This window comes from Ovis aries, chromosome 14, assembly GCF_016772045.2.
Source record: "Ovis aries strain OAR_USU_Benz2616 breed Rambouillet chromosome 14, ARS-UI_Ramb_v3.0, whole genome shotgun sequence".
Lineage (NCBI taxonomy): Eukaryota > Metazoa > Chordata > Mammalia > Artiodactyla > Bovidae > Ovis > Ovis aries.
This window is the reverse complement of record NC_056067.1, coordinates 35,712,569-35,736,731: the sequence shown is the minus strand read 5'-3', so window position 1 is coordinate 35,736,731 and position 24,163 is coordinate 35,712,569. Positions and strand designations below refer to the sequence as shown.

The 24,163-nt window shown below is 38.5% G+C and overlaps 1 protein-coding gene across 5 annotated transcripts in view; it reads right to left on the bottom strand.

Moving 5' to 3' along the window:
• HAS3 (hyaluronan synthase 3) overlaps positions 1-24,163 on the bottom strand; it is a 206,598-nt gene that overhangs the window by 157,969 nt on the left and 24,466 nt on the right. For all 5 annotated transcript variants that reach the window (XM_060398429.1, XM_060398431.1, XM_060398430.1 and 2 more), the window contains exons 7-11: positions 21,920-22,002; positions 9,202-9,314; positions 7,358-7,534; positions 4,447-4,579; positions 2,526-2,717 (exon numbers count right to left, since the gene is read on the bottom strand). In XM_060398429.1, the coding sequence (XP_060254412.1) occupies positions 2,526-2,717; positions 4,447-4,579; positions 7,358-7,534; positions 9,202-9,314; positions 21,920-22,002 (698 nt within the window). The remainder of the gene's footprint in view (positions 1-2,525; positions 2,718-4,446; positions 4,580-7,357; positions 7,535-9,201; positions 9,315-21,919; positions 22,003-24,163) is intronic.

Here is a 24,163-nt window from a genome sequence, read left to right as displayed (position 1 = left end):
CACTGTACAATTTCTGCCCTGGACCTGAATGAACCTTTAATCCAATGAGCTTTGTGTTCTTCTGGTAGGAAGTGGTGATTAGAAACTATAATCTGGTACTACAGAGGGCGATGGCACCTCACTCCAGTACTCTTGCCTGGAAAATCCCATGGACGGAAGAGCCTGGTGGGCTGCAGTCCACGGGGCCGCTAAGAGTCAGACACGACTGAGTGACTTCACTTTCACTTTTCACTTTCATGCATTGGAGAAGGAAATGGCAACCCACTCCAGCGATCTTGCCTGGAGAATCCCAGGGATGGCGGAGCCTGGTGGGCTGCCGTCTATGGGGTCACACAGAGTCGGACACGATTGATGCGACTTAGCATCAGCAGCAGCAGCAGTGATGCTTAAGGCTACTGGACTGTCATTACTTCTTGGCACTGACAATAGACTGAGCTAGGAAATATCTGTTTTTAAAAATGAGAAAAATTAACTGAGTTCATACAACACTTCCAGTAAAAATTTAATATGACAGGGGTTCTACTTAACTTAAATTCATTAAACTCTTTTATTTCTTATACTGAAAGTCTTCATTCCTAATGATATTAACAAAATTACTTACAATTTATTTATTACGTATAATTTATCCATATGCATGCATGTATTTCAAAATAATATACCAAATTACCCCCATCAGTAAGTCTGCAAAATGCAGTTCAGTGGGGTTTTGTGTGCTCCTTTTTGTCGTGATACAGTTCAACCTCAGATGAAGGAAAATTTAATGGGACAAACCACTCTTGTATCAGCCTAATGCCATTGTTCCTTAATTTGGAGTAAAGGGAGATAAGTGGGAAAGTTTAAGTCATATCAGTTTTTAAGCCATTTCCCTTTCCAACGGGCATTCTGAGACAAAAACAAGGTCTGGGTGAAAAATTCTTTAGCGAATTGATATAAACACAGGAGAAACAAATCACCCTACTGAGTAATACAGGGTCAATGAACTGAAGGAGTAAGAAGCCAGAAAAGAAATCATGAACATAAATCTCATTAAACAGGCACGATACGTCAGAGCTGACAGGCAGCTGCAAATTTTCTCAGCAGGAGCTGTAGTGAAATGCTGCTTAGCAACACCCGAAGGCAGAGGACAATGACGATGATACAAAGAGCTGGAGTGTCAGATTTAAGTGTGACAATCAGACCATCTTACAGCTGATTATTCACCAACCAAGCCACAGCCAACTGTGGTAAAAGGGTAAAATATGACTACACTGACTATGCTTTAGTACTTTTAATTCCTACTTTTAAAAAATGCTGGCAAAGGGTTTCCCTAGTGGCTCAGAGGTAAAGAATCTGCTTGGCAATGCAGGAGACACATTCATTCCCTGGTCCAGGAAGATCCCTCATGCTGTGGAGCAGCTAAGCCCATGCACCACAACTATTAAGCAATGCTCTAGAGCCCCTGAGCTCAACCACTGAGTCCATGTGCCACAGCTATTGAAGCCTGCAGGCCCCAGAAACCATGCTCCATAACAAGAGAAGCCACTGCAATGAGAAGCCTGTGCACTGCAATGAAGAGCAGCCCTTGCTCGCTGCAACTAGAGGAAAGCCCTTTCAGTAGTAAAAATCCAGCACAGCCAAAAATAAATAAATAAATAAATATATATATATATATATATATATATATATTTTAAAACGCTGGCTAAAAAAAAAGGCTGAGCCATTAAATTCAAGCACTGATCTGATCCACAGTTAACTGATCCTGAAAGCACTACACAAAATCTGTAAACTTCATTGGCAAAATAAAAAGGCAACAAAAACACTTCACAGGTTGTGATAAGCTACGAGTTAGAGTTATGTGTCTCCTGCATTGCCAAGCAGATTCTTTACCTCTGAGCCATAAAATTCAATGTGATCTTATCATCAGTGATTTTTTTTTTTCAAATTTGAGTTTTAATCATTCTCAACATTTTTTTTTTTTTCCTGCCATGACATACAGCTTACAGGATCTTAGTTCCCAGACCAGGGGTTGAACCCATGCACTCTGCATTGAAAGGCCAGAGTCCTAACAACTGGACTGCCAGAGAAGTCCCTCCTTCTCAACTTTTAGTGTACATTAAAATCATCTATGGAGCTTAAAATAAAAAATACATATGCCCAGACTCTAATATAGACAAGCTGAATCAGAATCTCTAAAACGGGGCTGGGCATCTATATTAGGAAAAAGATCCCAGGCAATTTATTTGCACCAAAAGTTGAAAACCACTGAGATATATAAATATTTAAAACAGTTCTGTTTCATGTGCACGAGAACCACTTCAGGAGCTTGTTAGACATGCCGATACCCAGGACCTATGAAAGTACTGACACCCTTAGTCTGGTGTGGGCCCAGTAATTTACTTTTAACCAGAATTCCAGGTAGCACTGATACAAGTGTCATCAAAACACACTCTGAGTGACATTTTAAAAAATATCTTTGGGAAAGAATGAAAGAAACCAAAACAGACAAATACCACCAGGCTGGGATCCCTTATGTGGCAGCCACTGACCTGAGTGATGTTGGTGAATATCTGCTCAGACATTCTCTCACACAGAAGAGCCACCAGTTGGAGAACCAGCAGCTTCCGCTCCTGACCTTCCACCAGAAGAGTCTGGTGCTGCTCTAATTCCAAAAGGCTTTTGTTGGAGAAAGACTTCATTTTAAACTCTGTTTCATTTTCCACAGCCATGTGAGTTAACTCCTATCGGTGTGGGAGGAAAAAAAAAGTAAAGAAAAATCCCACAGAACTAAGGACTTTAAAAACAGAAAACTCATTTGAAATGTATATATGGAGAACCAGTCTCTGTTCATTACAGCATTAGTTATAATAGCTAAAAACTGGAAACAAATGTCCTTCAATAAGAGAATGAATAAGCTGTGATGTATTTACTATATTGCAGCAATTGAAATAAACGAACTAGATCTACACAGATATCAATATAATCTTACAAACAGAACTGAATGGAAGAGGTAAGTTGCAGAGTAATACATATATCATGATGCCAAGTATATGAAAATGATAAACTTTACAATAAAAATCATAAACACACACAAAGAACTAGCCTGACAAACTACTTACTTTATCACTATTTTTATGATCTCTACCACTAGCCTCCCTTGAACTGAGGTCATATAACATTTCCAAAGCCTTTTTAGTGACTATTAGATGCTTTCACCACCAGAGTTCTTTTTCTCTAGGATATTCAGAACTGAACTTCTACTAACAGGTAATTCATTACTGTGGGTTTTATGAGATTTTCCCTAGCTTTCATCTGTAAATTTCCTTGGGAATGGAAAACCTTAAGTTCCATAACAATGAATACTTTAACCACAGCATTAATAACTAACAATTTAGAGGAGTGGTACCCAACTGTTTCTGGGCAATTTTGCTCTCCAGTGGGCACTTAGCAATGTTGAAAGACATTTTTGGTTGTCATAACTGGGAGATGACACAGACTTCTATGGGTAGAGATCAGGGATGCTGCTAAACATCCTACAATGGACAGGAAGCCCCCACTCAAAGAAACAAATACCTAGCCCAACATGTCAATAGCACCAAGGTAGAAGAACTTTGGTTTAAAGCAAAGCCCTTTGACTTTTTGAAACAAATTTTAAAGAAATCATCCAATTAGGAGAGTATTTTCTTGGGATGTTATTTACAGTGAGCGGCTGCACAGGGGTATGAATGTAAATAAGAGAGGCGAGAAACCTCAAAAAAGTATCCCCCACTTCAGTTCTAGGAACATTAGCCCTGATTTCCTCCTTGCATTCTCCCAACCCACACCAACCTTAAACTCCATAGACATTCTCTTAGAGCGGACATTTTCTTTAGGGAAAATACCAAAGAAGGCAGAGATCAATGACAGGGAATCAGAGACACTGACTCATGGTGTCTAACAATGCAAATAAGGAGTAACAGGGTGTAAGTTACTGACATTAGAGCAAAAGAAAACAAAGCCACCAGACTAAGAAACAAACCCGGAAAAGGTTTCAAGTGGCTACAAAATGAAATGAAAGAGGCAGAACTGCTAAATCTCCTTTGCAAATACCTGACAAAACAACAGTCAGAAAGGATGAGGGATTATTCTACAGCTGTAAAACCTGCTATTAACTTCAAAAGAGTTCTTACTGTCAACACAGAGCAAAGGTTAACCCTTTCCTAGCTCAATCGCTTTACTTTGGTCATCTCTAAAAATTCAGTGGAGATTACCTCTCAAAGGAGTTCGACCCTATGCGTACTGCTGAAGGTAAATTTCTTTTTGACTGAACCAAACGCTACTAAAAAAAAAAAAAAATTACCCTATGGACTTTATTTCTCCTAAATTAAGACCTAATTTTAGAACCTAAAATTATGACTGCCTGGCAAATTCAAAGGAGCTCCTGATACTACCCTAGAATAAAAACAACAGTGAGCTATACACAATTCTTACTTTCAAGCAGAAGATGAAGAAGTCACCTGCTAAACCACATTCCTGGCAATGGGACAGCAAGCCCCCAAGGTGCTCCACTTGGCACTGCTCTGAGGACACCCTTTGGTACAGGGCTTCATCTTCATCTTCATCACTGCAATGCAGGGGGAGATTTATTTCCCAGAGTTATTCCTTTTTTTTTTTTTTGGAGACCCCATTAATAATCTTCTAAAGTAACATGTTAATTTCATACAATAAATCATTATAAAGCTCAAAAACATTTAAATTATTTTCCTGTTTCTCCATGCTGAAAAAGTTATTTATTCTCAGAAGCTAGGCTATCATGTCTTCTATAGTCATTTGCTCAAATGGGAAAAAGATTCATCTGAAGATGGACGTTGAAACATCACTATTGATATTATTTCAATAAGCTTCAAATGTAATGAGGAATTAAAGTATAGGTTTATCCATATATTCTGGTTCCTGAAGAAGAGAAGAGACAAGAGAAGGCTGAAAAGCGAGGCCAGACCACAGAGAATGTTGGATGTCATTCAAAGGAGCTTGGATTTTTTTTCAATGAGCTGCTAAGGGTTATGAACAGTGGAAAAAAGACATAATCTTCATAGGAAAGATTCAGTCAATCTCAGGGAGCCAATTGTTGACTTGTAAAAATCCATAGATTCAGGAAACTGAGTAGGCTGAATTTCCAAGTAATAATGTGGCTAAATTATCAAAAACAGTGTGGTGATTTCTGCAAAAAGTTTAAAGAAAATTCTCATAAGATACTATAGCTTCTAGTTTTCATTCATCAGATAAGTGAAAAGGCCAACATATAATATTCTTATACTGTATCATGTAAATGAATACAAAGGTACAGAAGATACATTAAAAACAAGACATTAAATCGTGTAAACTGTGATTAGGATAGTTGGTAATTTTTGTTTCCTCTTTATGCTTTTTTATATTATACAAAGAACATTTACTACTTTTGTGATGAAAGAACAAAGCTTCTTTCAGATTAAATTGAGGGAAAAAATGACAGGTGTTGCTTCATTTCAGTGAAAAGTACAATTATTAAAGTTAATTTAGCAAACAGTCTCACTGGGCAGTATGTCCCAATCTGCTGGTTCACTAGTAACATAGTATTTATAATTCTTTAGTAGAATGAATCACCTAGAAGTTAAGTTTAGGATTATTTCCTATATTATCCTAATATCTTTTAGAGATCAGTCATGTTATCTCAAACACATTTTAAGTTAGAAGACAAGCTGAAATTGTGTCTAAGCTTCTGTGAACCATCCTATCAAAATGAAATACCATATTCAAAGATTCTTTAAAAAATTTTAAAAAGACATGCTAACAATTACCTTCAGAAGCATTGTTTTATTCATTCCTAAAACTGCAATGGAAGAATCAATTTCAAATAGTCATATTTAGCTCCAGAAAAGTAACAATTCTGGATCCAAAGATGATAAAATCTAAGCTGCTCTTCTAAAGTTTCTTTAATCAGACTTCTTATTGATAATTCGTGCTGCTGGGCAGAATGGTGGAGTGAAAGGTAAGTCGCGATAAAGACCACAGGCTTGGGGGATGAACACCATGAGCAGTTTTAGAAGAAATCGTAAACACACACACACACACACACACACACACACACCACACACCACCACCACCCCACCATCCCAGTCTGGTACAGTGTCAACTTACTGGAGAAATGGAGAGTCTTCAATCTGTAATAGAAGCTATGGACCCTATTTTCAGCAAAGAATCTGTATTTGCATATAAAAAATCCCTTGCGTATAATTTCAAGGGGATTATAGAGTCTCAGGAGTCCATGTAGAGATCCCTGTTTAAGGATCTATCGCTTCTGGCAGTGAATGGAGATTCACTCAATCACTGCCTATTTACTTTTTTTCCTGCCAAGGAGAGAAACTATAGTTTCAATAGAAACTGTTGATTTTGACATACTTGCACTAAAGATTTATTAAGATAGCAGTAAGTTTTAACTGCTGATAAGTCAAATAATATGAAATTTTCTATGCAGTCACTAAATTGGTTCCAGTCTAAACTGTTCCAAAGTGGTTTTAAATAAACATGACAGAAAATATTAAGCTCCTTTTGTTCAGGAGCATAGTTATAACTGCAAAACCTACACTGATGGTTCTATTTGGAATCAATATTTTTTTTCTATTTGAAAAATAGAAAAATTTTCTGATTGAATAAGTGTTTTAAAACAAAACAAAAAAAACTTAATCAAGCTAACCATGAATAAAAATATTAGACTTGAACACTTTAACAAACAGCAGCACTTTGAATGTGATGTGACATTTGAGTACAGCAGCTGCCACCAGTTAAATATTACATGGACTCTGATCAACAAGAACTTATGTTCTGAGGTGGTAACATATACACATATCACCCAGAAAAAGGAAATAATATAAAATACATTTGTGAGACATAGGAGAAATAAATTATCCATCCCACTAACATCAGTTAGCTGCTTTCTAAACAATCCCTAAGAGAAACAAACCTCCACCACAAAAGAGTGCTCTGAGAGAATTTCCCTTAGGAATAAGTCTGACTCTGAACACACATATACTATTTTGAATGTCAGAAAGAGAACTGAATTGTTATAGCGTTGAGGGTGAAAGGTGTTTGCCAATTACTCTGATTCACTGGCAAAGACTCTGCGAAGTAAGTGGGCTTGTTATGACGCAGTGCTGTGAGACTGCAGTAAACTGCACCTATTAGTTAGCATCTAGGAAAGACCTGGAGGATCCTTTAAGGCTCACCTTTCACTTAGAGATTATAAATAGCACCTCAGCTGCTAATTTCTGGTTTCCTTTCTGTCAGCGCCCCTTAGTGGACAAGTCACAGAACAGCCTTTTGGGTACAATTAAATCTGAGGAGAGCAAAAAATGGGTGGACTCACCACACGGCCTCCTTGATGGTGATCATAATGCCGCCCTGAGGGGCAGCTCTAAAGTGGCACAGAGAATGGAGAGAGGGCACAGATTTGTCCAACCCTGCAAATCCTTTCAGGCTAGCAACTGCCTTGTTTCTCTCCAGTCTCCCCAGAATCCATAATAAGATCTCTTGGCAAAGTGACCTGGCAGAAAAAAGCAGTTATAAATGAGCTTGTCATCTTACTCTACATGTCTAACAAGTTAACACAGAAAAAGAAAGAATGACTGTCAGGTTCCATGCATTCTAAACGCTGGCACAATCACCTAGTATTACTGACGTGTGGGAGCGGAAACTCTGCTTAAGAATTTCAGAAAGCAAACATCCTGAAATTTGATGAGCGACTGACTAATCTCTGGCTGTAGAAGCAGCTCTGATATGACACATGAGCCCCACATGGTTTTTTTTTTTTATTCCAAGTGTACTCACTGCCTTTGGATCAGGCACTGTGAAAGAAAGTTGGCACAGATCAAACCATCTACCGTCAATGGGACCAATAACTGGTGACCAAGAAATAGTACGCCACCAAATTCTTGCTGAGTCCTTATCCCCTCTTATCTGTGCCAGTCAACTAGGATAGAAGTGGAATAAACATTTGCTTCTTCCTTCTCAGTCTGATGAGACATGATAGTGCTGTGAGGACTTCAATTTCAAAACTAGAACAAGAGTTATTACAGGAATGGTCTTCAGAACCCGAATTCACACACTTATACCCTCCATCTTCCAGTGCACTTTCTCTTGTCACTTCCCTCATGGCTGTAAGCTTCAGTGACACCCTAACCAAAAGGCAATATGTAAGCTGTGAATAATATGCCAGACTGAGTACTTCCCTTTATCAGGTAACAATGATGATGATAATGACTATTTATTGAGCTTATAATTTGCCAAGGACAGTGCTATATACTTACTTCAATATAGTTAGCTTTCATAATAACCCTATGAAGAAGATACTATTACTGTGTATGAGATTACATATGGGGGGATTTCCAAACACCAAAAATCAGAATTCTGTAGGACTTCAGAAAGGATAGAAATTTTTTTAATTTTTATTGGACTATAGTTGATTTGCAATGTTGTATTAGTTCCAGGTGTATAGCTACCTGAATTAGTTATACATACATATATCCACCCTTTTTTAAGGTTCATTTCCCATATAGGCCATTATCGAGTATTGGGTAGAGTCCCCTGTGCTATACAGCAGGTCCTTATTATCTATTTTATACCTAGTAGTGTGTATGTGTCAAATCCAATCTTCCAATTTAAGTCTAATAAGGAGGGAGAAACCACACAAATCACTGTGAGAACAGAGTTGATACAAAATGAGTCCCACTTAAATTTCAATACAGAAGATTATTTTCTGGATGACTGAGGAACTCCTTCATTCTCATTAACACTGTGCACAAACACCAAATCCAGACCTAAATTATAGAGTGCCACATTCAGATCCAGGTTTCCCAAACTTGATTTCTAACTGCTCACAAGGTGCTCATGGTCTAACCTCTATTTCCTCCTCCCCAGACATACAGTAGCAGTATTGTTCACTGGTCAAACAGGGGCATGCCCATACATGTAAACAGAGATTTTCCCTCTGATGTCTAAAACAGAGGCTGAGGAAAGTCATTCTAGAAACTAGACCCAATTCCCCTGCAATCTGCAAAGCGCTCTTTCTTTTCTAGAGGACTGTCAGAAGTTTTTCTGACCTTAAAAAAAAAAAAAAAAACTACGAAGGGGCATAAGTCATACTCAAAAGAACAACAACATGCAAGAAAGACTTCACTGTTTATAAACAAGAAGGTTCTCTAGGTTGTTTACCTTATATGAGACACGCTCTGCTTGGTAAAACAGTAGAGAGAGAAGAGGACTCCCAGGACAGGAAGCAGAGAATCCACCAACACTGGTAAAGGTTCATTCCCGACCACGTACACCTAGGGAAAAGGTCACAGTGGCACAGTGAGTGCAAGGCCTGAGGAATGGGAGTCAAAGTCCGCACACCTATCAGCAGGGCTGAAGACTTACCTTAAGCAGCACTCTAGTCCTAAGGTGAACATTTTTAAGGCTAAGGCGAAGGGAAACACCTGAGATTGGCAGACAGGTTGAAACACAGGGAGACTGAGATGAAGCATCACCCTTCATGCATGCAGCCTGAAGAACTGCTGGGGAACCAGGTAGGTGGTTCCATTTTCTGACCTATTCCTTTCCTACTTCTGACTAGCTCAGAGCCTCCTCATCTACTATTCGTCTATACAATAATTATCTTACTGCTAAAGGCCCTGCTACTAGGACTAACAAGCAAACAGAAAAGCTTAAGACTAGATTTAAAAGAAAAAAAAAGCAAAACAAAAGTTTGCTCTAGGTTTGTCCTTTTTTTAAATATTTGTTTTTATTCATTTATTTGGCTGTGCTGGGTCTTAGTTGCAGCATGCAGAATCTTCTACCTGTGGCATGTGGGATCTAGTTCCCCGACCAGGGATTGAACCCCGGGCCCCCTGCATTGGGAGCACAGAGTCTCAGCAGCTGGACGACAAGGGAAGTCCCTGGATTTGTCATTCTCCAGATGTGACTGCCACATGGGCAAGTCCTATTCTCTCCAGTTCAATCAATGTGCACCTAGATCTGCACTGGCTTTATAGGGTTAAGCGTGCAAGGATGCTGAAGCTTATTAACAATAACTATGTTAAATATTTTATTTGTACCTTTCAAAAAGGATTCAACAAACTTTCTGAATACATACTGGAATCAAAGCACTGTTCTAGGCATTGCACTACTCTGAATATCAAAGTGAAGAAGAATTGTTCTCTTTCATTGCTTGTGATCTAACAGGAAGAATAAAATGAGTTAAACCAATAATACAGTTATTATTATTCAAGGTAGATAATTTAAAATACCTTAGGAAGTGCTAAAATGCTATTCAAAACTCCAATCAAGCATAATAGGATTTTAAAATGTATTTAATTCTGTTCTAATAAATTAACTAAAACCTGACGGTGTCAACTGTAATCATAATAAAAGAAGAAAAAAGAGGCTCTGACAATGACTACACACTTGACAATGGAACACACATATGTGTTCCAGGAACTATGCTAGGATTTTAATCTTCCAGGTACCAGGTTAGATTCTTTTAAAGAGTTGGCTCATTGAAATTATAGCAATCTCACAAATTCTGTATTAGTAGACCTATTTTTTTTTTAGTATAATTGTTTTACAATATTGTGCTAGTTTCTGCCGTACAAGTGAATCAACTATATGTTTACATACATCCCCTCCCCCTAGAGAATCTCCCTCTGACAACCTCCCCATCCCACCCCTCTAGGTCCTCACAGAACCCCAAGCTGAGCCTCCCTGTGCCCTACAGCAGCTTCCCACTAGCTATTTGACACACGGTAGTATTATGTATGTCAATCCTGCTCTCCCAATTTGTCTCGCCCTCCCCTTTCTCCAAGGTGTCCACATGTCTGCTCTCTACACGCAGACCTATCTTAAAGGGTGAAGAAAGGAAAACTCAGAAGAGGCCCTAATTAACACAAAGAGGAGTGAGGTGGAAATCAATAATGTTTATGGGAAACTAAAGGTCAAGGGAGGCACAAGCTGGAAAAATCTCTGTGCTTTTCCACAGAACCCTGTCCCTTTAAATCAACCCTAATTTTTCATACTCCTTAAGCCTCCCAACTCCTCTGTGGAGCCTGATAACGAAGGAGCCAGCTTCCTGTGCATGATCTAATCTCCATAAGCCCAGCTAAATGAGGTACATTGTATGGCAGTGTTCAGAAATAATATGCAGGCCTAATTATGATATCACAAATTACAGGAGGTAAAAAAGGAGATCCTCCAGATAACGTAAGGGCCTATTGTTTGGCTCTGGATTGTATGTTCCCAGAGGTAATCCCTGTGGAGCCATCCTTCCTTACCAGCATCTTCAATACAAAAAACTAAAAAACTAAAAAACAAATGAAGCTAAATCTGTATTATTTACTGAGCCAAAGCACTTCAAACTTTAACATGAATTCATATCAAGCACATCTCTCAGAAGGTATGCTGTTGATGATAAATTCCTACAATGCTTAAATTCTCTTCTAATATTTTTCTGTATTTTCTTAGAAGGAACAGAAAAAACTGTAGTTATCTTATACAAACGAAAATTTTATCCATTTTTACATAAAGGTGCAGCATATGTTTACTGAGTGCCAATTTGTGAGACATATTCGTGGTTCTAAGGATATAGTGGGAAACAAATTATCTGCTTCATTCTAGCAAGAGGACAGAAACTAAATATAAAATATCAGGTGTGAAAATGCCAGGAAGAAAAAAAGTGTAAAAGGACAGAGAGTGAGGAGGGGAAGACCATGCGAAAAGAGGGAGAAATTAAGAGTAACTCTTATCAAGTCACCAACTAATAAACCATTAAGTTCATAGATAAGAACAGAGAAAAATTTTTTTTCAAAGTAGAAAGATTTAAAGTCTCCTTTGGCTCAAACTGATCAATTAGCTTTTTCTATGAGAGCTCAAAGAACTTGAATGAGTTTTGCTTGACACAAACGGGATTGCCACCTCCCTTTCAACATTCATTCATTCAGTTAAAATTCTTCTTTGGACTGAGCTCCAATCTACTTCTCTTTACATGTCCTTACTGGAAGTATATCTATTTTCCAAAAGTTTTGGACTGACCATCTAAAGACAATCATCAAAATCTGTTTTCTTAAAATCCACCCTATAACTGCTCTGCATCCTAATGACCAGAGAGCATTTTACAGATGAAAGACAGGCAATGGTACTTATGAAACTGATCCAGCTTAAGTTCTACCTCTTCCATAGGCCTGCTATATTATTTCATTGTTCAACAGTTCATTCATTCATTCTCTAATTCAAATAACCATTAAGCATCTAACCACCATCAATGACTTTTCTTCTATAAATCCCAAAAGTATTTTAGAGCTTGTAACATATAATCGGTCCTTGCATATACAGTTATCTCTGACCTCTTCAACTATCCTGGAAGGCAGAAGTCAAGTTTCCTACTTTAGCACCTGTAAGAATAGATGATTAAGTTGTGTTACCTGAATTTTTGGTGAATAAGCAGTTGAAATGCAGCAGTATACAATTTAAAGGCACCCCACTGTTACCACTTTTATTAAGCAATCAGTAACAACCACTTATTGCATGTCTCCTCAAGAATGAACCAGGTATTCAGCTAAACATTTAACATATAATCAATCCTCACAAGAGTCTTGCAAGTTAAGCATTTTATTCTCATTCTAAAACTGTGAAAAACTGAGGCTCAGAGAAGTGAAGTTAGTTGGGCAAAGGTAGACTGTTAGGAAATGGCAGGGCCAGGATGAACCCAGATCTGTCTAACATAAAAGCCACACACAACCCAGAGACAGAAAACAAACTAGCAGCTCCCAGGGTTGAAGGGAGGGAGAAGTGGGAACCGAAAGCTTAATGGGTATGGGGTTTACATTTGGGATGATGAAAAAGTTCTGGAACTAGCCAGTGGTGATGGTGGCTGTGCAACACTGTGAATGCCACTGAATTATACATTTTAATATGTAAAATGTATAATTTTATGTTATGTGTGTTTTATCACAGTGAAAAAAAAAAGAGCAAAGCGTATACCCCATGGCCTCCCAGTACTGATCTCCTCTTGTGCATAGTATTTTTCTGTCTTCAGCCCTAACCCATACCAACTTTGTCCCTGCTGGAGTCCCTCAGAATCAATGGATCCCAGCTTGTTAGGCTATTTATGGCCCTGTTTCTGCAACCTCTGCAAAGTAGGGCTGAAGCTCCCAGTGGCACCATGGACAGCACCTCTGCATGGCCTCCTCTTCCTTCTACTGAGGATCTTATATAGCCCCTTTCTACCAAGGTTTTGTAGCCAGTCTCTTCCAAGGACAGCCCCCTCCTTCCAATCTGTTGCCTCACATGCAGGTTAACAGTGTGGTCTGCACCTGACATCTAACATTACCGTCCACTTACACTCCCGAAGTGAAATCTGGTCACTCTCCCCTTAATGTGGATGTTCCACATCCCTGACTTGTATCCGGAATTCAGTGAACCACAAAGGGACACGGAAGGCTGGGCTGATTCAGCCAATGCTGCAAAGCGATCTCTTGGTGCCAGCACTGACAAGGACCAAATGCACTAGGGGAAAAAAACTCTTGCAATGAAGTCATACCACAGGTGGAAAAAACTGCTGGGGCCAGTTTTCCTTCTAATCACATGCACACCAGGCTGGTGACAATACCAACTGAAGAAGCAACAAAAACACAATAGGTAAGTTGTTCCTGCGCAATGAAGGGGAGGATCTGACTGCCCTACCTCTACACTCTAATACCCAAATGTTGTAGAATTTCCTTGAACCATGCTTATGTGCAGTCTCTTTCTAGTGGACAATCTTCCCTGCTCACTAGGAGGCAAAGTGGGATGGGGATTCAAGTTCTGAAACACAATCTAATACTTGTTGTCTTATTTCTTCCTGTGATAAAGATGTTCCATATCATTTAGAAGTTTCCTTTTTATAGCAGTAAAACTATCAGGTGTGTTACACATAGGATTGCTTATAAATACTTCCACTGACCTGTTGAGAGATTTAACATGAATCAATTGACTTCTCTGAATCTTAGTTCCCTTATCTGAAAAATAAAGTAGTAGTAGTAGTAATGTTAGTCGCTCAGTCATGTCTAACTCTGTGATTCCACAGACTGTAGCCTGTCAGGCTCCTCTGTCCATGGGATTCTCTAGGCAAGAATACTGGAGTGGACTTCCATTCCCTTCTCCAGAGGATCTTCCTGACCCAGGGATCAAAGACAGGTCTCCTGCATTGCAGGCAGATTCAGAAAAATAAAGAGGTTGGTTTAATCACGCTTTAAAACTCTTTCCTATCTTATCCAGCATTCTCTGACTGGACTGCAAGTATGCTCATGGTGGTCTATACTTTTCTGGTACCTCAGCCATTGAGCAGTAAGACTAGCTGAAAAAAATGAACCACTCCTTCCTACCCCCCAATATTTGAAACACTGACTCTTCAACTTGACTAAGATACAATAAATTTCTAACCTTTCCTCACATGCTCTCTGTTCCATCAGTTCTGAAGTTAATACTCTAAAGATGAAATCCTGTTTAGCTGAAAGGTTTCCTCATACCTCAAGGGTACTTAAGGTATCTGTACAACTAGGGATGACCAGACAAAATACCAAGAGATGGGAAAGCTAAAGCAGGGATGGGAGAGACAGACTCTCAAAGTATCTTTTTAATTCTTTGGTATGAAAAAGCCTCTCTGAGAATAAGTGAAATGGTGCTTTGAAGACAAGTGGAATTTCTATAACAACTTTAGACTTTTTCAGTATAAATGCATAGGGCAAGACACAGGGGCAAAATAAGAGACCAGTATGTATCTAGTAAAACCAAAACAGCTCAGAAAAGATTAGACAAGGAGACAGATGGGTACCAATGACCCCACTGGCAGCCTCGGGATTTCCTCGTTCCTTTTTAGGGATTTCCACATCCATTTAGGAATGCATCTTGGCCTACTATTACAGATCCAGCCCTGGGAAGAGGCGTCTGTGGTTAAGCCTCACAATCCTTCATCTAAATCTAGAGGACTGCTGCTCTGACAAGTAAGAGAGGCATGTTTCTGGGCGCTCTTAACTATAAATCACACTCTACTGTAACTCTTTCTTTGCTTGATTGGGAGCTCCTTGAAGGTAGCAGCTGATTCTTTTGTTAAACACATCCTTTAGACACCCCTCCAGAGTAGCTGCAAAAGCGCCGGGAAGCACTGAAAGAGCATCTAGTAGTCCACCGGTTTAGACTCCGAGCTTCCAATGCAGGGGGTGTGAGTTCAATCCCTGGTTGGAGAACTAAGATCCTACATGTCTTATGGCCACACACACCCCCCAAAAAACATAAAACAGAAGCAATATTGTAACAAATTCAGTAAAAACTTTAATTGGGAAAAAAAAGGAAACATGCGTGTGAACTTTGTTTCAGCTACCTATATGGTTGCTCAAATCTATACAGTGGGTGAACACATTTAAACCTCTCCAGGTCCCAGCTTCCTCATGTATAATGTAGGCATTAAAGCTTTTAGCATAAGCACTGATTAAGATAATTCATGTTAAAATATTTTGTAAAATTTACAGCCACGTGCAAATGTTAAATTTAGTCCTAAATATTTTATTATTGTTGCTGCTACTGTAAATGGAACAGCTTTCTTAATTTACGGCCTTATCTTCTGCAGAGATGTACGTGTATGGAAATACAAATATGATGAGGCTATTCAGACTCAAGCTGCCTAAATCCTAACACTGAAATTCAGTACAGGCTGGAACTTGATTTTACCCCTGTTAAAGATTAAGCTAGTCAAATGCTGGCTTCTAAAATATCCCAGTAATCCTTTTGATTAGTAGTGTTCCAGAATTTCTAACGCACTTACTGAGTTTAATTAAGACTTGTAAGAAGCAGAAGAACCAAGCAAGTTACTTAATATAGTACTTTGCACTGTTCATGCTTTCAGAGCATAATGCATAAAACAGTCTTTTAAAAACAGAGTTTCCCTGAACCAAAAAGGAACTGATGTTTTTTGAGCACCTATTATAGAATATGAGCCTACCAAAAGTTACTTTATTCACCCAGTAGGCAACTCAAGTGTCAAATTTAAGTGACCTAACATCACCTAGACAGTCAACCCTGGAGTGAAATTCCAATCTTAAGTCCATTTGACTCAAAAAGCCAAGTGCTTTTCACTACATTATACCACAGAATCTGAACTGCAGCATTTAAAAAATTTACTGTTTGAATCTCCCACATCCTTGAAGGATTTTTTTTTTTTTTCCAGTTCTCTGCATGTTATTCAAGGTTACAGTTCAACAGGAGATGGAAACATCCAGAAAGAATGACTGCCTTTAGGGAGCGTCCACAGGTGAAAGGAGACTAATGTCTCACTGCAGAGCCTTTGGCACTTATTAAATTCGTACCTTGTGCAAATATTATCTTTCTAAACAAAGAAAGAGTAAGAGAGAAAGAGAGAAGGAAACATTGGTCCTGGGACCAGCTCTGCCACTCACTCATATGGTTTGGGACAAGTCACTTCACAATCTTTTGGATTTTGTTACCTTTACTGTAAAAGGAGGGATTAATTTGTCAAAACCCAAAGAATGTACCACATCAAAGGTGAACCTTAATGTAAACTATGGACTTAGGGTGATATTGACATGTCAATGTCAGTTCATCCACCATGACAAATACACCATCCGGTGTAGGATGTTGACAGTGGGGGCAGCTTTGCACATGTAGGGGCAGGGGATACATGGGAACTCTATACTTTTCACTCAATCTTTCTGTGAACCTAAAACTGCTCTACAACATAAAATCTATTCAGAAAAAAAAAGGATTACACTAAATAATTTCTAAAATTCCTTCCAGCTCTAAGATTTCAATATTTTAATGTACTCCACACAAATCATTAAAAATTCAGAAGGCGGAATAAACTGGTCAATCTTTCATTAGAAATTCATTAAGATTAGATGCAGGGGTGGGGTGGGACAAAGACTTGGATAATTAAAGTCATGATTTCCTAAACCTGGAAACAGAGAGATAAAATGGAAATAAGAATGTAGAAAATAAACTAGGTCGTTTCTAGCCTTTCCAATCCTAAAACTTATTCTGCCATTAGGGAGTCTTGGGCAAGCACAGTGAGGAATACAGACAGGCAACATCCCTCCACCTCCAGTATTGGATGCTGGCCAGTTCTCTTAAAAGCAAGAAATGTGCTAATCAGAAAGAACTGGAATTCTTTTTTTGGCTGGGCCACACAGCATGTGAGATCTTAGTTTCCCTATCAGGTATCAAACCAGGCCCCCTGCATTGGGAGTGAAGAGTTTTAACCACTGGAATGCCAGGGAGTTCCCAGAACTGGAATTCTTCTATCCTGTCCTACCCAGAACCAATCTCCATGCCATCTGGGCCTCTCTTCACCTCTGTAGGTAAAGAAAAATACATGAATCCCTTTCATACTAGGGAGGACAAAAGAATATAAACATTCTAGAGATCAGGCTCCAGACACTCAGAGGCAGAAGACAGAAAGGAATGCCACTGAACTAAAAGCTATTTGAGAGGCATATACCTTTTTCAGCTTAATTTTACCAGAAATAAAGCACACACATAGCAATGATGACAGTTACTTATGCAGACTAAGTACAAGTGGCTACGCCAAGTGTTCACTTCACTCGACCAGCGCCTGTACATACACTACCTGTTCTGCTAAGAACATTCCACCGGGCCCACAAGGATCACCCGGCCCCAGCCCGCGCCGCATGTGAAGGATGCAAGCATAAGAAGGCCTTCCCTTGTCACTGCTCCTGCCATAAGATTTTCATTCAGAGAGCTGGTAGCTGATTCCTCTAAATACCAAAACGTATTTATATTCTAACAATTCTGGAAGGAATTATACCTAAGATGAATTGTGTGTAACCTTTGCCTTCTTAAACAAAGTGCACAGAACACAAAATACTTTGTTTTTCAACTGATAATATACTCTTTGGGGGTATATTTTTATGTCTCCTTTCTTGATCTTCTATGCTCTTGTCACTGTGCCTTAGTCAGTCTAACTTCTGTTACTTCTAATTCTGCTGTGGTCTTTAAAAGATAACCAGTCTGATCAGGACTGCGTATAAAGCAGAGATGAAACTGGCTCTGAGGACTAAGGGACTTTGAGCAAGACTAAGAGGGCAGCCAGTTGGACATCTGTCGTAACACAGCTGACATGGGATGTTAAATTGGAAATGTCAAGTAAAGCAACAAGATAAAATGCACTTAAAACTCCAAAGTAAGACACCAGACTTTGATGCGATCAAGACCATAAAAACTCCTCATTCGGAAAGAGGGAAGGAAAGATCAAAGGTGCGGATACCGAGAAGTGACTTATGAGGAGGATTTCTTCAGAAAAAGCTGCTGGTGAGAGTGAGTCCCACTCCACAATCCACCAATAACAAAAAGATAATAACCCAATATAAAAACAGGCAAAGGCTCTTAATAGAAATTTCTCCAAGGAAAACATGCAAATGGCCAGTAAGACAGACAGGCTGTTCAACATCATTAGCCACGTTGTTATTTAGTTGCTAAGTCGAGTCTGACTCTTTTTGTGACCCCATGGACTATAACCTTCCAGGCTCCTCTGTCCACAGGATCTCCCAGGCAATACTGGAATGGGAAGCCATTTCTTTCTCCAGGGGATCTTTCCAACCCAGGGACTGAACTTGTGTCTCCTACACTGCAGGCAGATTCTTTATCATTGAGCCACCAGGGAAGTATGTATGCCTCATTAGCCATGAGGGAAACATAAATCAAAGCCAAATAAATATTTTTTTAAAAAACCATCAAACACTGAAGAGTCAACTACAAAAGACCACATATTATATAATTTCATTTACATAAAATATCCAGAATAGGCAAATCTATAGAAATAGAAAGTAGATAGGTGATCGCCTAGGGTTAGGGGCAAAGCAAGGAGAATGGGAGATAGCAGCTAATAGATTTCTTTAGAGGCATAAAAATATTGTAAACTTAGATTGTGGTAATGGCTGCACAACACTGTGAATATACCAAAAAAACTGAATCAAGCATGTAAATGGGTAAATTGTGTGGTATGTGAGTGCCATCTCAATTAGTCTGTTAAAAAGACACAAAAAGAAAGAGAGCAAACACCAGAGCTGGAAACGTTCCCAAATGCCTCTCTAAAATTAAAACACCCTCTTGTACCCTCTCTTGTTTCCGAGTGAGTTGCTGGATCAATTCAACCACCCCAGATGTTTTCCTTATTTCCTGCCTTTGAGCGGTACTCTATAATTTAGTATTAGCAGAAAGTTAATAAAGACAACATACTCTTTGTTGCTCAATTTTACACCATGTTTACCATTTTCCTCCAACATACACATTTCCTCTGTTTTCCCTCTGCAGCTGAGCTGCCAAAACCTTGTAGAGGGAATAATTACCCTTCTGTACCCCTTCCTGCTTTCAAGACGGTCCCAGTCCTTATGCATAATCAAGTGTCCACAGCAAACTAATGTTTTGCCTGTCTCTTCAGGAAGTTTTTACTTCACTCAGCTGTTCATTATGAGGGGATTTTCCCCCTTCACGGGGGGCAAGAATAGGAGAAATGGACAGGACTCACTATTTCTCCATCTCTTTGATTTTTAGAGGCTAATTCACTTGCCAGAAAGAAGCTGTCTTGCTTTTTCTTCTAAAAGCAATTTATTGACTTTCACTGAACACTACGAGGAGTTTGTACCAAAGTTTAGTCAAAATTAGTCCTATCCCTACCAGCACTTTTAAGTCTTTCTAACATTCCACACCTGACTATTTTATTATTTTTCATCATAGTATTTCTTAGCTGGAATATGACTGAAGATAATCTTTCTAAAAGTTATTTGGGCCTTATTCTCTAATTCAGAACTTTTGCTTTCTAGACTGTTCTGTATAATTTCTTATCTTCATGTTATCTGAAAAGTACTTGCCTACTAACAGGAAGAACAGGATATAAGAACTTCCTTTTCATAAGTCTCTAAATGAGGCATTAAATAAAAGCAAACAGTATTATAGCCACTAAATCATCATGTCTTATTTTATCCATGAACAATTTAATTCTCTACTTGTGTGCCAGGTCAATGTTATGAAGGTTATACTCAATTTTTTTCAACAGCAAAATTTAATAAAAGGTTAGTGAACATTAAACTTTAGGAAAAAGTGACTGTTACAGAGAATGAATTTTGAATTTTTAAGCAGCATGCATTTATATCCACCAATTTATTAGTATCATACATAAAGCGTAAACCTAACCAAACCAAAAGCAAATGCCTTCTCTTTGGTTTTTTTTCGGCCGTGCCACGTGGCATTTGGGATCATAGCTCCCCGACCAGGGATTGAACCTGAGCCCCCTACATTGGAAGTGCAGAGTTTTAACCACTGGACCACCAGAGAAGTCCACATCTGCCTTATCTGAAAGAACATGACCTAATATTAACTTTATACCCTTATACACTGCTGGGAGCAAGGTAAAATGGTACAGACACTTTGGAAAATGATCTGACAGTACCTCAAATGATTAAAACACAGGATTACCATACGATACAGCAATTCCACTTCCAGGGATGAGAAATAAAAACGTATAAACACACAATAACTTATACATGAACATCCAGAGCACCATTATTCATGGCATCTGGTCCCATCACTTCATGGCAAATAAATGGGGAAACAATGGAAACAGTAGCTGACTTTACTTTTTTGGGCTCCAAAATCACTACAGATGGTGATTGCAGCCATGAAATTAAAAGATGCTTACTCCTTGGAAGGAAAGTTATGACCAACCTAGAAGCATATTAAAAAGCAGAGACATTACTTTGCCAACAAAGGTCCGTCTAGTCAAGGCTATGGTTTTTCCTGTGGTCATGTATGGATGTGAGAGTTGGACTGTGAAGAAAGCTGAGTGCCGAAGAATTGATGCTTTTGAACTGTGGTGCTGGAAAAGACTCTTGAGAGTCCCCTGGACTGCAAGGAGATCCAGCAAGTCCATTCTAAAGGAGATCAGTCCTGTGTGTTAATTGGAAGGACAGATGTTGAAGCTGAAACTCCAATACTTTGGCCACCTCATGCAAAGAGTTGACTCATTGGAAAAGACCCTGATGCTGGGAGGGATTGGGGGCAGGAGGAGAAGGGGACAACAGAGGATGAGATGGCTGGATGGCATCACCAACTCAATGGACATGAGTTTGGGTAAACTCTGGGACCTGGAGATGGACAAGGAGGCCTGGCGTGCTGCGATACACGGGATTGCAGAGTCGGACATGACTGAGCAACTGAACTGAACTGATGATAACTCCACATTTAACTTTTTAACGAACTGCCAAATGATATTCCCAATGCAGCTTTACCTTTTTACATGAAATATAATTCTGAAAGCTCCTTACTCTTGTAAATGTTTTTAATAGTATGATATCATTATAAATGCATTGAAATAAACTTTAAAGAAGAGTATTTACCCCAATGCCATCTGGGCCTAACAGTAATGGATTTCATTTTTGTTAAAAATATATATATTTAAGATTATAATCATAGAGAACATATAATTTATATAAGTATTTTTTCACCTTTACTGTATATTTAGGAAGTCATTTCCATAACTCATTTACTCAAACATATTTCTTCATGATGGTGATTCTATCAAAAATTATAAAGTAGATTCAATATTATCATACATGTTTAGGAAGCCTACAGTATTGCAAATGTCTTTGTCAATTTCTTCTAAGGATATGCTTTCATCAGTGGCATATGCACGTAAGAGAATCTGAACTGCTTAAGATTCAAAGTAAATGATTAAATTAACAGCTTATAGTTTCCAATTTTCAAAGTAAAAAGATTTTGATGGTTTGGAATTTAAATTAGTAATTCCAATCTTGAAGAATCAGTTTAAAAGACAAAATTATTTTAAAAGACTAAGTATAAAGATTAACTAAAAATAATAGTGACTTAAATTACCAACCTTATATATATCCTCAATACATCTACTAAGTTGTTGTTCTGTCACCAAAATGGTCCCTGGCACCATATCACTCTCTGGAATCTCTAAAGGGCAAAAAACAAAATTATTCATGCTCAGCATCTCAATGAGCCTAAGGAAAAATGCTTTATTAGAAAGTTTGGGAAGTAACAGCTGAAATTAGAAAATCAACATGGTTACAATACAGCACCATTCAAATACAATATTTCACAGAATGTTTCACTGATTACAAACATGCATTGTTATTTTATATATCAATAAGAAAAAAAAGCACTTACAAGTAACCTATGAAACATTATCACTTAGAATTCTAATTCTAAATTAATGAATGGGAAGTTGGAAATTAAATTAAATGAAAATGGCAGAATTAATAGCTGTATCTGGGTTACTTGGTACACAGATGTTTATTTTACTATTCTCTGTACATGTATTTGAAAATTTCCCTATAAAATGTAAAATTTTTTTAATTTAAAAATTTTAATTAAAAAATTTTAAATATAAAAATTTAAAAGCTGAACTTTTAAAACAGAGCTTTTTTAAAAAAATTATTAATCGAACTTAGATTTATTTTACAGTTTTGTTATATATCATTTTTTTCTTTGCTATTCTGCATGGCATGTAGGATCTTAGTTCCCTGACCAGGGATTGAACCTACAGGATTGATGCCCCCTACAATGGAGGCATGGAGCCCTAGCCACTGGACCACCAGGGGAAGTCCCTATCATTCCTGATAAAAGCTAAATAGTTGGAATAAACAGGATAAAGAATTAAAACTTCACATTAATTAGTGTCCAACTCTTCTGAAACATTTTTGGTATCTGTGTTGTGCCATAATATATTGACTTCTGACCCACAGAGTGCAGTGATGTGATATCCTCAAGAGCCCTTGGTTTTATTACTGTCATCACAATTTTCTTCAAAGTCACCGACATCCATTCTACAAGTTTTAACACTCACTTGCAGACATACACAATACCACAGTTGCTACCTGGCCAACAATGATAGTGAGATGCATCTAGATATTAGAGTTACTACAATGTGAAAGAGATTTCCAAAATAAAGTTTTTTTAATGTGAGAAAAAAGTGCATCTTGAAATTGATAAAATATGGTAATTCATCATACTTGCTATATATCCCTAAAAAATATGCTGCAATATGAAAAACCAAATAAGAAAGCGTATACGTTAGATTGTTTTTCTAGCGGCAATGATGGGGTTTACGTATAAGAACAGTCATATTCTCACTCAGTCCTTTTTGTTATCAACAGATGTTATATGCAAAACATGTAGCTGGCATTACAGATGTAACCTAACGTGTAAGAATGCGTGGTAAAGAGATGCCCAATAAATATTCTTTGAATGAATGAATAACGTCCAGGACAAAGATAACTGGCCCACAACTGGACTGAATCTAGGCCTCCCAAGCATAGTGCTCTAGCAGTAGCGTCAGTCACTCAGTCCTGTCTGACTCTTGCGACCCCGTAGACTATAGCCTGGCAGGCTCCTCTGTCCATGGAATTCTCTAGGCCAGAATACTGGAGTGGGTCGCCATTCCCTTCCCCAGGGGATCTTTCCAACCCAGGGACTAAACCCCGGTCTCCCGCACTCCAGGCAGATTCTTTGCCACTGCACTACCTGGGAAGCCCTGGTGCTCTAGCCCAGGGCTCAAACTGGAACACACACTTGAATTCCCTAGTGGGCCAGTCAAAGCAGTGCTGGGCACAACATTAGAGTTTCTAACTTTGTAGGTCTCAGGCGGAGCCCAAAAAGTTGTATTTCTTATCAATTCCCAGGTGATGCTGATGCTTCTGGTCTTGGGACCACACACTGAGAACAACTGCTCCAGAGTAAAGGAAATACCTGGTCAGTCACAGGCAAGAAGATAAATAGATTAGGAATGAAGTATGGTCTCACATGAAATTACATACAAATGAAGTCCTAGGCCTTGATGACGAGTGCCAATAGAAATAATACTTCATTTTTTGAGTCATTTTTTGAGGAATACACTAATCCCAGACTAGATTTCTATTAAATACATAAAGGAATTTTAATTATTTATTCAAATATCATGTTTATCATGTTTGAATAATCACAAGTTCCACTTCACCAAAGCTCAATTTGGTGAAGCTTTACAAGCACAAGAATTAGGCTTTCTTTATTCTCACCCACTGAATATTTACTGGAAGGACTCATGCTGGAGCTGAAACTCCAATACTTTGGCCATCTG